The 17,272-nt window shown below is 38.0% G+C and overlaps 1 protein-coding gene across 11 annotated transcripts in view; it reads left to right on the top strand.

Annotated features, from left to right (window-relative positions):
- CPEB3 (cytoplasmic polyadenylation element binding protein 3) overlaps positions 1-17,272 on the top strand; it is a 197,144-nt gene that overhangs the window by 79,936 nt on the left and 99,936 nt on the right. For all 11 annotated transcript variants that reach the window (XM_043596981.1, XM_043596972.1, XM_043596983.1 and 8 more), the window contains one exon: positions 2,388-2,444. In XM_043596981.1, the coding sequence (XP_043452916.1) occupies positions 2,388-2,444 (57 nt within the window). The remainder of the gene's footprint in view (positions 1-2,387; positions 2,445-17,272) is intronic.

Below are 17,272 nucleotides of genomic sequence, written 5' to 3'. Positions count from 1 at the left end.
TGGTCAGAGATTGAACAGATTTTCTCTATATGCCATTTCCTTATGTTTTGTTAGGCAGTGATTTTGAACTCTTGTTGGGTTTTCAGGCTTACTTTCCAGTGACTATTTACTGTTAAATTTGAGTATCATCTCAGAATACAATGAGTAAATCACATGTAGTTCTTATGGATATTAGTATTTGGGGGTAATGAATCCAAATCAGGTTTGATTATCTAAAAATAATGGAGAGAATATTGATGCAGCTAACTGAAACCAGAATGTAAACTCTCCCTGTTGAGTCAGTCTTCTTCTCATGACGAATTTTTGTATTCTAGGTTCTGATCAAGGTGGTGGTAGGAGATAGCACTTGTAGCCTCTGGGGTAGATTATAACTTTTAGACTCTAAAATGGCTTAGGAACTGGGAAAAAATAAGACACATAGAGTAGTTACATACATAGATACTATTAAATGTGTCTTTGAACAATGGGTAGTTTTTGAAACTACTAATACTTAGCTTCTAGTAAACGTGAAAAGATCTATGAAATCAATAAAAACAAAGTAGGCAATTCTATTATTTAAAAAATGGTTGTATACTAATAGGAAGATTTTTCTCTGGAAAACATTAAAATATATTCTAAAAACTAATTTTACGATAATATAAATGCTAACAAGAGCCTCCATAAAATTAGACATAGATGTAATATCTTCCTCCTAATAAAGTTTAAAATAATAAAAACTAAAAGTAATTTTTATTGAAAGTCTTATAATGCTTCATAGTAAAAATAGAATAGTCCCATGTTGATGATTTTTCTATTTTTAATTACTATCTCTCTCTCATATACACATACACAGACACACACCCATCAGTAGTAGCAACATTACGCTTACAAGAGTTTTGTTTTTTCCCTGCCTTTTAATATGAAATGACCTTTCACAAATTACTGTGACCTGAGGGCTTTTAAGAGATCAGGGTGGCCTTGTCTAGGCAAAACATTAATTTGACTGAGAATTAATGATTCTTTTTATTTGAAGTAAATGCTCTGTTTTGTCCACTATGATTCTTCTCTTTTGGGCCAGAAGAGCTACTGATGTTTGCTTCCAGTACCCCATAACAGAGATCAACACCAAATGATGACTGACCTTTTGCAATTATATATAATAACAGTGTATTAGTTGAAAAATCAATCACCATATCATCATATCTCCATATCTCCCGCTTTCTCTGACCACCCCCCCACTGTTGACGTTTTTTTTGGATAGTAGTAATGACATAAAATGGACATTTTTCTGAGAACTTCATGACAACCCTTCACATAATTGGACATGAAGGCCTTGCAGAACCAAGTTCATGTATGTTAGCTTTACACAAAAGCATGGTTTTAGAAACGATTTTGTTAAATCGTTTAGTAACGATTTTGTATTTGGTCAAATAAACAAACTTTATACATTTTTTTTCTATATCAGACTTTCTGTTTCTTTATTCTTTTAATACATCCACCTCCTTTTCCCAAATAATTCATGAAAAACATACCAACTGTTTTACATCTTCCACTTTTAACCCTGGAGGCTATTGAGTTAAAACATCTGATTCAGACTTATCATCTTCTAGACCAGGGGTTGGCAGACTTTGTAAAGGGACAGAGAGTAAGTATTTTAGGTCTGTGGTTCAGATGGTCTCTGTTGCATATTCTTTGTTTTTTAATTTTTTTTCAATCCCTTTAAAATGTAAAAATGATTCTTAGCTCAGAGGTATAGAAAAACAGGCAGGTAGCCAGGGTGGGCAGAAGTTTGCAACCCTGTTACTGTAAGGATGAAGGTCTGGAGATGAGCGTTCTACCCGAGGTCATATAACTAGTTAGTAGTAGGGGAAGCATAAGAACCCTAGATTTTTAGGCCAGTCGTTGTTCCCCACTATCCCTGTTATATAAATTTTACCATCTTTCTTCGGGTTGCCATTCTGATAATTATGTTGCATTTTTGAGCCACTGTGAAAACTTTATCTATTTATTCCCACTAAGCTTCAAGTTTATATACTTCTTTGAATTTATTATTTTGCTGCTTGAATTTGAAGGGCAGTATGAATGGTTGTTTAAATAAAATGCTTAATCCAGTTGGCATGTTTAAATTGGAATGCAAGAAATGCTTTAAAATTTCACACTGTTATAATGGAAGCTTCTTTTTTGTTTTTATTTATTTGTTATTGAGATTTTGGCTTTAAGATTTTTTTTCATTTGTATGTTTTATGATTTGATTTAAAAACCATTGTAACTGCTATGGCCTTTGATAGCATTGTTCTAGATTAATCTGTTATAGCTTTTTGTAATGTCCGTCTTTTACTATGTATTTGAAATGATTATATTAAGCATTCTTTTCTTTGTGCTTAAAATAAAATTATTTTATTTTTCAGGACGCATGGGAATAAATTTCCATCATCCAGGAACAGATAATATTATGGCACTTAACAGTAAGTCTTCATATGAAATATTCTGTAAAATTAGCAGACAAGTTTGCAGCATGTAATTTCCACTTTCCTAATTGTTCATTACATTTCAACCTTCCACTTAGTCCAGGATAGACTGTTTTTCTATACCTGTGGTTCTCAAAGTGTGATGCCTAGACCAGCAGCATCAACATCATTTAGGAACTTAAGAAAAATGCAAAATCTCAGGCCCTACTACAGACTTGCTGCATCAGAAACTTTAAGGATGGGGCCAAGAAATCTGTGTATTCACAAATTCTATAGGTGATTCTGATTTAGGCTACAGGTCGAGAACTGCTACTCTATACCAGGGGTTGATGAACTACAGCCTTATGAGCCAACTGTGGCCCACTGCCTGGTTTTATAAATAGTTTTATTGAAACACAGCTACACTTACTCATTTATGGATTATCTATAGCTGCTTTTGTGCCATAATGGCAGAGCCTAAAATGCCTGAACTATTTACTGTCTGGCTCTTTACAGAGAAGTTTGCTGGTCCCTGGTGCATACCATTGGGGTGGAGGAAGGAGGGAGGAGAGGAAGAAAGAAGGCAGGCAAAGGGAAAGAGGGAGTAGGGTAGAGAATGTGAGAGAATAGGTCAACTTATTTATACATAACTGAGAATTTTCTCATTTTGGTAGATAGCCAACAGGTGCTTCAAAACTGGACATCAGGAGTCTCCCATTAGTGGAATTTGCATGGTATAGGTGGTCAGCTGCTTTGCAGGTTAGAAATGGTTTGTCAGTGTAATTGTTGGGTTGAGTTCTGGAGCATCAAAATCTAACCAGAAAGTCATTGTATTAGTTAATCCTGGATGAAAGGTCTGGCTGATATTAGTTCTCCTTTCTAGTGTCTGTGGACCAAGTAGCTTTGCAAAACAGTCTCTAAATAGAAATTGTCAGTTGTCAGAAGGACCATAAAAGCCATTGAATCCCTCAAGACTTAGGTTTTTTCCCCCCTATTAAGTGAGTGACATCAGATTATTCCTTGTCATCCTCCCAGATATACAAGCTGACTGTGGATACACATAGGACACATACTGGGTAAATCTGGGGTTATATACAATATTACCCCTTTCCTTCCTAAGATTGGAGTTGCTTAGGGCAGATTTTAGGTTACCTCTAAAATATGCATTCCACATTTCTTTTAGTTCTGAGATGTAGCCTCCTTCCAGGGGCCACTGCTAAGAACCACTGGCATTGCTTGATGATCAGGTCCCAATCCACTGCATGCATATTTTGTTTTAAATAGCTAGTATCCACTCTTCTGGAGGGTCTTGGGAATAGTAAAAATTCTAGAACTACCCACCTTTCTTTTCTACTTTTTAAAAGAAAGGTCAATTTACCTTTAGATTATGGTACCTCTGTTTTTTTCCCTAGAAGTAGGTTCATTGGGGTGAGGATTAATAAACATGCTTAACTTGCTGAGCCTCAGCAATTTTGTGAAACTTTGTGAAAACACTTCAGTTAGGTGATGGGATCTAGAGTTGAATGTAAATGGAAAGAACAGCATGGTAGTGTGTCTGCCTGAAGGAATGAGTGTGTATTTTAGAAAAGACCTAATTTGCTATGGTGTGAGTCGTCTTCTGCAAGAGGAAGAGGATGTAATTTATGATTGTTCTGTGTACAAAATGAAGCTAAAAGACACTTTTCTTTTGAAAGATTTTAATTCTCTTTGATTTGATTTTCTTTAATTCACTGCTTTCAAATAAATTTTGTTTATGTTCTTTCCAGTATGTGCATGATGCTTAAATCCACCTTTTAGCCTCTAAATTTCCTTATCTGTAGGAGAAGGGGACTGAATTAGGTTCTCTCTCTCTTTTTTTTAATGTTTTTAAATTTATTTTTGACAAAGAGAGAGACAGAGCATGAGCAGGGGAGGGGCAGAAAGAGAGAGATGGGAGACACAGAATCTGAGCTGTCAGCACAGAGCCCGAGGCAGGGCTCGAACTCATGAACCGTGCAAGATCATGACCTGAGCCGGAGTCGGCTGCTTAACCAATTGAGCCCTGAATTAGGTTCTCTTTAATGATTGTTTTCAGAATGAAGATTCAGTGAGTCTGTAATATTTTTTTTGTATTTATTTTTTAATTTTTTTAATGTTTATTTTTTGAGAGAAAGTGTGAGCAGGGGAGGAGGGGCAGAGAGAGAGGGAGACACAGAATCCGAAGTAGGCCCCAGGCTCTGGGCTGTCAGCGCAGAGTCAGACGCGGGGCTCGAACTCATGAACCATGAGATCGTGACCTGAGCTGAAGTTGGATGCTTAACCAACGGAGCCACCCGGGTGCCCCTAAAATTTTTTTTTTTAATGTTTATTTTTTTGAGATAGAGACAGAGTGTGAGCAGGGGAGGGGCAGAGAGAGAGGGAGACACAGAACTCAAAGCAGGCTCCAGGCTCTGCACTGTCAGCACAGAGCTCGATACAGGGCTTGAACTCACAAATTGTGAGATTGTGACCTGAGCCGAAGTCGGATGCTTAACTGACTGAGTGACTCAGGCGCCCCGTGTAATATTTTCTTAAAGTACCAAAAGGATCATTTTGCCAATACCTATATCAAATGTTGAGGAGTTACGCATTATGGCAGATATCAGAGTGCATCTGTCTTCAAACGACTCTGGGTGCTGCCCTGTAAGATCCTCAAAGTAAACCATAAAAGCAACCAGAACTCGACATCTGCATTACTGTCAGTCCTCTTTCAAAGTGGACTCCAGCTATTCGGAACAAATAAAATATCATCCTTGGTAGGTAGATACTTGTGGGACCTACAGATTTTGACAGATTTGCTGTGATACGGCTTTTCTTCCCTTTTGTGTGGTTGAGCCTAGCTCATCTAGTGACATACATATATGACACATACACAAGCACAACTCCATATTGTCTTTCCTTTTATGCCTACCATTTGTCAGCCCAACAGATATTGTCCTGGGACTTGTCTGTCTCCCTTCCCCTCAGCTTTCATATAGGAATAATTGAAATCGCCGAAACTTTATTGGTGCTTTTTGAAAGGGACTGGGTTGAACTGTATTTTCAGACAAAAAGGGACTGGCTAAGAAAATTAAAGAGAATTGGATCAATGCTTAAATTAAAAAAAAAAAAAAGAAATGTCAGTCAGTTGTGGTTCCTTCTTTCCTACCCTTTTTTGCTTTACAAAATCTGTGCTTCCTGATTCTGTACATAATGCTGCCATTCATTGTCAGTCAAAAAACTTCCATCCTTATTTTATTTCCTTGACTTTACCAGACGCAAATTTCTTCTAAAGACATCATGTTCTAGGCTCTCTTGACTTGATGGGCATGAACAGGAGTCATGGTGAGCATTTCCACTTCTCAGTACCACTTCCCAGCTTTGAATGGGCCAGTTTCCCGTGTTGTGGTGTTCTTAGTGCATGCCTTCCAGTTATCCTTTCCTCTGAGAATTGCCACTGCTCGTGTCATCTAGAAGATAGAAAATCGGGGTGGAGGATAGGAAAGCAACTTTAGAAAACAGTGAACCTGTAGACATGTAGGGTCTGGAAGAATTAGCAAAGAATCTACTGATTTTCCCTATTCAAGACCATGACTCTGGTAAGAATTAGCCGGCTAACCTTTGGGGAGGAAACTAAGGGACACATCTAAATTTTGGCTTTTTCCGAAAAATATTAGGTCCTCAAGTATTATAGAGTATGGGAGGGAAGGGAAGATTGGGGGAAGAAATTCTGACCTGTCAGTAAGACCTGCCACTTGTCTGGTATTTCCAAAATAAAATTAGTTCTGAAACAACATGTCCCTTCCACTTAAACTGGTAATATATTTTTTTCTGTGTAGTAATTCTTTCATTCTCTTCACCTTAACACCAAAAACACCAGAAGTTTGCATAATGTATTTTTATTTTTCCTGCTGGAGAGGGAAGGAGGCTAGTGCAAGTGCTTCCAGCTATATATGTAGTAGTTCTATCAGCCAGATTTTTTTTTTAAACAGTAACAGTAGCTTTTGTTTTGTTTTGTTAAATTCTTAGGTATAGAGTTGAGCTTAGCAGTTGTGGGCTTGTATAGGGTTAATGTCTGACTTGATGATTTTTCTCTATTATGATGATCCTCGGAAAAGGATATTGGTGCTTTCATGATTAGTTAGGTGAATCAAAAAGTTATGGTCAACTTAATGTTCAAAACCAGAATGCCTGGTCTTGTAATTTACTCTAAAAAATAATCATCGCCAAGAGTATCCACTTTCTTTTTTGACCGGTCAGCTCTTCTTTTTCGAAGTAGAGAATGGGCTTGGAAAACCAGTTTAGTATCAGGAGAGTTGCTTGATGAGTATGAACTTAGAAACAGGAAGAAGTGTTGCTAAAGGGTAGGATCATTCAGCTTCAAGAAGGCATCCTCTAAGCAGCTGGAAGGCGTGTAAAACTGGAGGATGGAGCAGTAAAAGAGCATAGCCAGGAAAAGCATCGTCTAGAACCAGGCAGATCTGGTTCCATTTCTTACAAGCCATTCTTCCAGCCATATTCTTAACTCCTAGGCCTCTGGTTTCTTCACCTGGAAAATGGAGGTAATGGTCACTGAAGTGGCCATTGATAAATCTTGTAAAGCTTAGCATCATGCCTGACTAGGTGATAATGCTTTGGTGAGCTGCTATTGTGATTGCTCACATCAGCTTTATTGTTGCCTTTTAAAGTTTTTTTTTTCTTGCATGTTCCAAAACATGAGTTTATATTATATTGGTTATATTTAGATACATGTTTTCCTGATTGGATTTAAGTCAGCAGACCTACAAGTCAAAGGACACAAAGTAAGAGCTTAGGTCTTGGAGGAGTCATGTGATAAGGATGGCAACTAGCTGAGCAGGTTTCTGAATCTAAGTCTCTCCTCGTTTAAAAACCTATTAAAGGACAGTTAGGATACTCTGACTACCTCATTGTTTTGTGAGATTTAGATGAGATTTGGTACATGTACAAATAAGGTGTTATTACTGCTGCACTTGGATAGTAGGAAGCAAAGTCTTATTCAGAGAAGATATGCCAGAGAATGATTTTGTTTTTAGACAATAGTTTTGTGATGTAACAGTGTTTCAATTTTATTTAAATTAAAAAAGCTTCCATGGCATTTGTTTTCTAGTATCTTTCAGCTTGTTAACTAGTCTATTCCAAGATACAAGCCGTGAAGATTTAAAATTTTTATATCTTAAAAAACCACAAAGACATTCACCTGCTTGAGAAACTCCGAGGTCATCAATTGTTCAACGGCTTATATATAGCTGACACACCAGGAAACTTGCAGCTTTAGTTTATGCCGTCTTCCACTTTTTCCCTCTTATTAATGCCTTGAATCTGTTTTGGAAGGTTTTGCTTATATTTCTGTTTGAACTCTGGGCTGCTAGAGCATTTGTTGAATTGAAAGAGGAAACGTGAAAGGGTTTCTCTATAAACTTTCAAGTTGGGCAGAGACTCCTGTGTGGTTGCAGGCTTCCTCTTCCTCCTCCCTTCTTTCTGTGCTGGGAGCCAGCTCCTTGGGGAAGGGCTCAGCTGAGAGGAAGTGGCAGAGGGCGAGCTGAACACATGACGCTTTTATGCCAAAATGGGAAGAGAGCCAGGTTTTCTAGAATTCCAAATGGAATTTTCCCAAGTTTGAAGAGCACATTGTATTCCTGTGTACTGTGAGTGGATATAAGTAAATAATTTTTTAACAGAGCAATAAAATGGTGCAGGAATTATTTTGAGATTCTCAGATTGAAGACATGGTCTCTGAGTATTTTGAACTTTCATTTTTTTTTTTAAGTTTTTTTAATGCTTATATTTTAGAGAGAGACAGAGAGAGCAGGGGAGGGGCAGAGAGAGAGAGAGGGAGACACAGAACGTGAAGCAGGCTCCAGGCTCTGAGCTGTCAGCACAGAGCCCGACATGGAGCTTGAACTCCTGAACCATGAGATCATGACCTAAGCCAAAGTCAGACACTTAACCGACTGAGCCACCCAGGTGTCCCTGTATTTTGAACTTTTAGAAGACAAGATCTAGTGCTGTTGGCTTCCATCTGAACAGATTTAGAAGTAAAATCATTGTACAATTGTGGCATGAATATATTATAAAAAATGGCTAATTTAAAAATGAAAAATAGTAATTATAGGGATATGCAATATTCTATAACTTTTAAGTTTATAACTTTTAAGTTATAACTTCAACTCAAGTTTCAAACTATTTTGAGTGGATGCTGTTTATGAATGTGGTAGGGGACCTAAAGGCATTGCTGTTTTGTTTTGTTTTGTTTTGTTTTTTAATTTTTTTTTCAACGTTTTTAATTTATTTTTGGGACAGAGAGAGACAGAGCATGAACAGGGGAGGGGCAGAGAGAGAGGGAGACACAGAATCGGAAACAGGCTCCAGGCTCCGAGCCATCAGCCCAGAGCCTGACGCGGGGCTCGAACTCACGGACCGCGAGATCGTGACCTGGCTGAAGTCGGACGCTTAACCGACTGCGCCACCCAGGCGCCCCCGTTTTGTTTTGTTTTGACCTTCTCATTTTACAGAGGGGGCAGCTGAGGTTCCAGAGACTATGTGAATTGCGTAGGGTGACGTGAGGGAGTCAGGAGCAGAACCTTTTGCCTCCAGGTTGAGGGTAATAACTTTTGCTTTAAATACGTAACTATTAAGAGTGATTATATTATTTTTATACTAGTTTAGCACAAATACATTCTTGTCTTTGGGAAAATTGTTTTTCTAGTATTACTTGTCACCCTAATTTTGCTCTGAATACTAAATAAAGCCTCTTTTCCTGACAAATAGAGTGATAAACCTGGTCTGCATGTCCTGACATTGAACATTGTAAGTAAGTGAAGCCTGAAATATTCTTGACTTATTAATTGGATTTTGGAAGAAGTTCCTTGTGTGTGTGAATATGTCTAAAGTGCTAGGAATTGGGTGCTTCCAACCCAGTAATAAAGATGTAGGAAACTGAAAAGTTACCTACTTTCCCCTGCAGACCTCCCTGTTTGCTTTCTCCACTTGTGTAGGCAGTAGAACCTGGACTTCCCATTTATAGGACTCATCACACTTATAATTGACTATTTAATGCTGGTTTTTCTCTTTAATATGTATGCTTCGAGAGAGCAGAGATTAGCTTTTATTCACAGCTGCTCACCAGCTTCAAGTACAATGCCTAACCTATTCAGTAGGTACTCAATATTGGAGACCAGCAGAGAGGGAAAGATAGCTCCAAGAAATTGTGAAAAGCATAGTGTAACAGCCTTAGAGAATATCCAGTCCACCATAGTTCCTTTATAAAAATTTGTTTTTAATACTTCCTTTTGGAAGATGGTAATAACATATTTGGATCTAGCAATTAACAGTTGATTAAGTGCTTTCGTAGACCTCTGTGCCTTTGTAATGCATTTATGGGTTGGCAGGGTATGGTCAAAACCTACTTTCCTGAACACCAGTTTTATCCCCTGATTCTTCTCTTATCCAAACAAAACATGGGTATGTGATGGGGTAGCATATGAAATTGACATGCAGTTTTTTTTTTTAATTTTTTTTAACATTTATTTATTTTTGAGACAGAGAGAGAGAGAGAGAGCATGAACAGGGGAGGGTCAGAGAAAGAGGGAGACACAGAATCTGAAACAGGCTCTAGGCTCTGAGCTGTCAGTACAGAGCCCGACGCGGGGCTCGAACCCACGGACTGCGAGATCATGACCTGAGCCGAAGTCGGACACTTAACCAACTGAGCCACCCAGGCGCCCCTGACATGCAGCTTTTAAGATAAACCTGGATGGAGACTTTAAGGGGTATCCTAAGATTTCAACAAGTTTTAAGAATGCTTCATTATTTGTTTCCCTCTGCTTTGGGGGAAGTTTGATAGAAAAGCTGAGAATCGTGTCATTCATTTCATCTTTAGCGCAGCCTTATTTAAAACATGGCAGGATCTTCCTTTTCTGAAGAAGGTAAAGGAACTTGCTGATGTCATATGGCCAACTAGTAGCCACCTATGGCTTGGACAGAGAGATTATTCCTTAATCTAACGTGACTTCTACTCTTGGATTTTTCCCAAAAAGATCACTCAGGTTTCATTTAGCTTCTTTAGTAAGAGTTAGCTAAATAATACTTTATTGATTGTGGAGAATGAATGTACTTGCAGAGGTGATCAGTTTTATTTTCAAAACATAGTCTCCCTTGTTAATGGAAGGAGTTTTAACTACTCTTTCACTCAGACCTTTAGTATGTGCAGATGAGTGTCTTAAATTTGAACAACGACTTGGTATGCAGATGATCCCTAGGTAAAATTAAGGAGGTGAAACTTTGCCTTCTTTTCTTTGTTATCCTATGCACAGTATAGTGGGGATAATGCAGTGTTGGGAGGGCCAAACAGATCTGAATTTAAATCCTGGATCCATCACTTACTTGCTCTGTGACCTCGGACAAGTTACCTAATTTTTAAAATTAAAAATAATTTTTAAAAAATATTTATTCATTTTTGGGAGACAGGGAGATGGAGTGCAAGCAGGGGAGGGGCAGAGAAAGAGAGGGAGACATGAATCTGCAGCAGCTCCAGGCTTGGAGCTATCAGCACAGAGCCCGACACAGGACTCGAACCCACGAAGTGCAGGATCATGACCTGGGCCAAAGTTGGACGCCTAACCGACCGAGCCACCCACGTGCCCCTGTGTTTTTAAATTTTAAATGGAGTTTTTAATCTCTTCTTTACAAACAGTAGGGTCAAGTGTGCAATGCTCCTGTTACCAAACCTGGCAATAAATACACACTTAACAAATGCTAGCCTCTGCTTCTTCCAAGACTCTTCTACCTCTAGTTTCTCCTTTCTTCCCCTTTGGGTTAGCAGTAATTCTTAATTCCAGTTATACAATCAAAATGGGAACAAAAATAGAAAATACCTGTGACCCAACATCAGAGACTGTAATTTAATTGATTTGGGATCAAGCTTGGCTGTGAGGTGTGGACAAGAGGTGGATAGAAAAGACCACAATTAGAATTTACCTCTTGGGAGATCCAGTGCTGCTACTCCGACTCCTTGCCGATGTCTCTGCATGAAGGCATCATGTAGCATAAGGACTGTGCTGTGCACTCCCTCCTATTCTTTCTTCCCTGTCGAAGCTTGGTCTGCCTTTATTGTGCTCTAAGATTTTCCCAAGTTCAGGTCAGAAGAAGAAGCTGTTTTGGGGAGGTCAGGGCAGGGGTGAGGGGAATGAGCAGCTCTCCATGTTGCGGGAGCTCTTCCCAAATTCTCAAGTCAGTTCCTTTCCATAACTTTCTTCCATGAAGGAACCCTCCTTCCCGCACGAGAAGAGCCTTATTGATAGGGAAGACACAAGGAACAGTGACCAAGGGGCTGGGCCTTTGGTTCTGCTTATGCTCCTGAGCACACTGGCACCCATTTTGTTTACCCTCTCTTCTCTCTGTATAGTTCCTACTTTATTTGGAGTTCAGAAATGTAGAATTAGCAAGTGTTGGCTGTCCTGAACAGTCTAGAAATTGAGTATTTATATGTTTGAAGAGACCTCATGAGATTTTGACATAGTGGTTCAGAAAAGATGGTTTGTTGAGAATATATGCCAAATATTTGGGTGCATACCTCTATAATAGGCCTGACCTGATCTGGACACATTGATCTGTGTAAAATATAATATACTCTGGCATGTGATTAGAATTCTCAGGACTTTTCTTGATATCTTCCCCTTTTTTGGGGGGGAGGGGCAGTTATTCTATCATTTAGTATCGTTCTACTGAAATATAAGTAAGGTGATAGTTACTCGCTGTGGAATGCTATTAGGCCACAGATGTGAAGGGCATAGACATCACCTGATGTGGGGAGATGTGCATGCACACTCTCTCCAAGTAGGGATAACAGAATAATGCAGAGATTCTTTAGGTTTGTTTCCAGAGAAATCTTGTCAGATACAACAGACTTAGATTGATTTTCTTTTGCTTTCATGAGGAGTTTAGGAAATGAATTTAGAAGTTCTGAAGTGATACTTTGATAACATACCATACACTGAGACTCCATAAGTAACCTATATGGTAAATGTACTTTGGAGACTAACCTAATACTGGGTGTGAATGGACACTGCAAGATGGTATAGAGAAGCCTTGAACTTACATTTTGGGCAAGATGGAAAAAATAATAGTGGATGGAAATGGACAGAGGAGTTCAGGGGTTCTTACGGGGCGGAATAGATGTCAAGACATGGATATCTAGATTCTTATGCAGACTAGATAAGTACTTATATTATATTGATACTATGGGAAAAGTGGACTGAATTGGTGTGACTAAGATGAGGATTTGAAACGTGGTTGGGGTCAGATGGTGAAGGGCCTTGTTTTCATGAGAAGCTTGCACAGACAAGTGTCTTCCTGGAAAATTACGTTTATCCAAAGGAGAATGTTCAAAATGATATGGATTATGAAAAACCATTTATTATGAAGAGTAATTAAATGTATTTTTGTTATAGAAAAGGGAAAACCAAAAGATAAAGCAACGACCCTCAAATAAAACTGGGATTAGGCTGGGATCTATTGTTAAGGAAAATAGAGAGATACATATTAGAAGGAACTTTCTACCTTGTAAGAAGGGTCCTACCATAGAGTATAGATCTTTAGTTTTCTAATCTTGTTCTGTGGAACCCCAGCATCCAAGGAGGTACTTTAAAGGCCACTATGGGAGAAGGGTACATGACAGGTTGGGCTCTGGATCCCGGTGCTGCTCCGGGGAACAAAATATTTCATATCTGTTGGAGTTTGTTTTGGGGAGGAGAGAGAGTTCTGCTGGGAAAAAAACAAGACTGGAAGAGGCTGAAGTGAGTCTCCTTAGTCTCATTTTAAAGTATTCTAGCTGAACTAGGTCGAACACCTTTGTTTTGGTTACAGAAGTAATTCCTGTTTTGTTTGGGAGATTGACTAAAAGTCTAGGGTTCCTATAAGATTTTTTAGGCAGTGAAGTAGAACATTGCAAAAACTCAATTGTTTAGGATGCAGGATACAGTTACATATGTTATTAATGACCATTAGATTTTTCTGACCAATCCATAAAAATGCCTATTAAAAATACTGATTTTAATTCATAAAGTAACAGCTTTAAATGTAATGACTACCAGAAAACAATAGTGCTGTGGTAGTAATAATGAAATAAAACAAAAAAATTGGGGTGAGAAGTTCCCTTTTTTATTAAACTTGGATTATGCTACTAACAGCAGATACTTTTAAAGGATGATGGGGGTGCCTGGGTGGCTCAGTTGGCTAAGCATCTGACTGTGGCCCAGGTCATGATCTCGCGGTTCGTGAGTTTGAGCCCGGCATCGAGCTCTGTGCTGACAGCTCAGAGCCTGGAGCGTGCTGCAGATTCTGTGTCTTCCTGTCTCTCTGCCCCTCACCTGCTCATGTTCTGTGTGTCTCTTTCTCTCTCAAAAATAAATATTTTTTAAAAAAATTTTAAAAATAAATAAAGGATGATGAAGTTGTAGTAATTCTAAAGGGAATTGCCGAGTGCTTTCAAGGACTGAAATACTGGCTCTTCAGTCTTGATAGCTAAGATTACTTTACTAGGGCTGCATAGGCTGGATGGCTTGAACAGCAGAAATTTATTTCCTCACAGTATGGAGGCTGGAAGTCCAAGATCAAGATGTCAGCAGGGTTGGTTTCTTCTGAGGCCTGTCTCCTTGGCTGGCAGAGGGCTGGCTGCCTTCTTGCTGTGACCTTACATGGCCTTTTCTGTGTTTCTGGGCATGCCTGGTATCTCTTCGTCTTATAAGAACACCAGTCTTACTGGATTAGGGCCCTATCCTTATGACCTCATTTAACCTTAATTACCTCTTTAAAGATCCTGCCTTCAAATAAGTCACACTAGGGATTAGCACTTCAACCTATGTATTTTGAGGGTACACATTTCAGTCCATAACAACCGATGAATTGATAAATTGTGGTATTTCCATACTATGGAATGTTACTCAGCAATAAAGAGAAACAAAATATGAACACATGTAACAGCATGGATAAAGCTCAAGAACATTATTCTAAGTATAGGAAGTCAAACACATTGATTGTATTAATATGAAGTTGTAGAAAGGGCAAACAAAACAGTACAGAAAGCAGATTATGTTTGCCAAGGACCATGGTTTGGGGGATTGGGTCAACAGCAAAGGGGCACAAGGAAGTTTTTTAGGAAGATGAACTGTTCTGTAGGATAGAACTCAGTGGTGACACGACTATATATAATTATCAAAAGTGGCCAAACTGCTGTTATCAAACTGTCCAAATTTACAGGGAATTAGTTTTACTGAATGTAAATAATACCTCAACTTAAAGAATAAATGGTTTAGAACCAATGTGGACTGGATTCAGTCCCAACTTTGCATAGCTGAACAGCCTGGAGCCCGTCATCCTTTCTGGGCCTCCGTTTACCCATCTGAAAATGTATATTATGATAGCTGCTCATGTTACTTTTTAGGATTGCAAATTGAATAGAAAGATTCGTCTGAGAAAAATGGGTAAGAATCAAAATGAGAAGACTAGGAGGAAGAGATTTTAAAACATCCAAATACTTTATGTGAATATAATAGTTGAAAATGTATCCCATCCTTTCAAGCATCGTTTTTACATGTAAGTTCATATTGTTTATGGAAAAATTGATCTCTTTTCAATTATAATTTGCCATATCTGAGAATCATTGGACTAAAACTGTCTTCCCTGTCGTTATAAAGACAAAGAGAAGGAGCATTTATGGAACAAACTCCATCACTCCTGCTCTTTGGGAATTAATCTAATTACAGAAGGGGGAGCATTTTTGTACTACCTTTGAGATCTTAACCCATCTTAGGTGGAGTTTTTTGCATGACTAATACTTAGATGGAAGCTGAAAGGGACCATTAGATGTTTGAATAGAATTTAATTTTACATACTGAAATGGTATTCAAAACATAAGTTCATAAGGTGTTTTTAAGCAACTGATTTTATAACAAGGAAAGTAATTAACAATTTGTTCCTGCAGTTGACTTTTAACAGTCTTGGCAAATATTTCCAAGCCAGTTTTTTAAATGTTGTACTAAGGTCTTTATCTTGTTCATTTGTTTTACATCAGTATAGCATCCCAGGGACTGCTTAAGTTCCTGAAATGGTGCATGCTACTTTGATACACAATAGAACAGAGATCCTTCTCTCTCTGGCCCTCTTCCCTTTGTCTCTCTATCTCATTTTTGAGCCTCTGTGGTGGAATCTGTATATGATGTTACTTTGCTTAGAGAAACTTTAAATTTGGGTGAATCTATGTAGCTGAAGAATTAGTTTAGGTTTTAAATCAGATCATAACATGCCCTTGAGGAATCACTTGTATGACTGCAGCCATTTAAGACCCAAGTGTAGGTCAAGTCATAAGAGTAACAGGTAATTCATTTTACTTTATTGCCTCATATGCTTAATAAACCATAACATTAACATGAGAGTACCATTCACAATGTACTAGTCATTGATCATGTAAACTTATTTTTAGAGTAACTCTGTTATATCTCATTGTAAAGTACATGTACCTTTTTATATTTATTATGATATATTAAAAATCTTTAATTTTTCAATTTTGAGTTATTCAAATTTATGACTTTTTAAAAAGATTTTTTTATTTTTAAGTAATCTCTACACGAAACATAGAGCCTGAACTCCCAACCCTGAGATCAAGAGTTGCATGCTCTACTACAACTCTTACAGCCAGGCACCCCCAGATTTATGACTTAAAGACTATAAAAATGTTAGCATTATGGACTTTCTGCATTAATCTTATAACCTTTTATCCCAGTGAATCAATTTAAAAATAAAATTTTTGTAATGTTTTCATTTTTATTAATAGAACTATAATATACATCCAAACAATGCACAAATCATAAATATATAACTTGATATACTATTACAAATTGAACGCACCCATATAACCAGTACCTGGATCAAGACCAAAACATTACCATCGCCCCAGAACCCCCCTCAGTCTGCCTTCTAGTTAATACCCTTAGCCAAGGGTAACACCTACCACAATTTCTAAAAATTAAATGTAATTTTTTGTGAGTTCTAAAAGTAATATATGTGAAACGGTGAAAAGAACTTTATCTGTAATGATGATGATGATTAAATAAGAATTAAAGTTCTTAGAGGCACTGCTTAGAATACATATCATGTCTTATATCTGGTATAAATCCATACTAGCATATAATGTACTATACAAATGGAATTAGTCATATTTACTCCCCCCCCCCCTTTTTCTTTCTATGTGGGATCATTTTGTGCAGACTCATGATAAGTTTATGTATTCAGTATTCTTGTTTAAAAATCATATTTGTTCTCAAGAGAAGGCATTACTTTTGTGTTCCCAGATTTCTCTCCTTGGTGTTCATTTCATTACATCTCCTTTAGGGAAGAGTTTGACTCTAATTTGTCTATTTGCAAGTGGCCCTCGTATGAGCAAATCTTTAATCACCCAACAGAGGTGGCATACATTCTAAAGGCCATCAAGGCATTTGTTACTCCTTCCCTTGATTACACACACAGCTAACAACATATATTTGTTGAATACCAACTTGGTATAGAGCATTCTACCAGGTGCATTAGAGGATAGTAAAAGATATACAAGATAATGACCTTGGTCTCTAGGCATTTAACAGTAGAGTGAGGTGGTTGCAGGTGTGGACTCTGGAGCCAGAGTGCTTAGATTCACCACTCACCACTTCCTAGCTGTAAGATTTTAGGCAAGATACTTAATTTTGTGTCCCATTTTCTTCATCTATAAGAAGAGGCTAATAAGAATTCTTATTTCATAAAGTTATGGGGTATATTAAATGACATTGATACGTGCAAAG

This window comes from Prionailurus bengalensis, chromosome D2 (assembly GCF_016509475.1).
Source record: "Prionailurus bengalensis isolate Pbe53 chromosome D2, Fcat_Pben_1.1_paternal_pri, whole genome shotgun sequence".
NCBI classification, from domain to species: Eukaryota; Metazoa; Chordata; class Mammalia; order Carnivora; family Felidae; genus Prionailurus; species Prionailurus bengalensis.
This window is presented reverse-complemented; position numbering and strand designations above follow the sequence as displayed.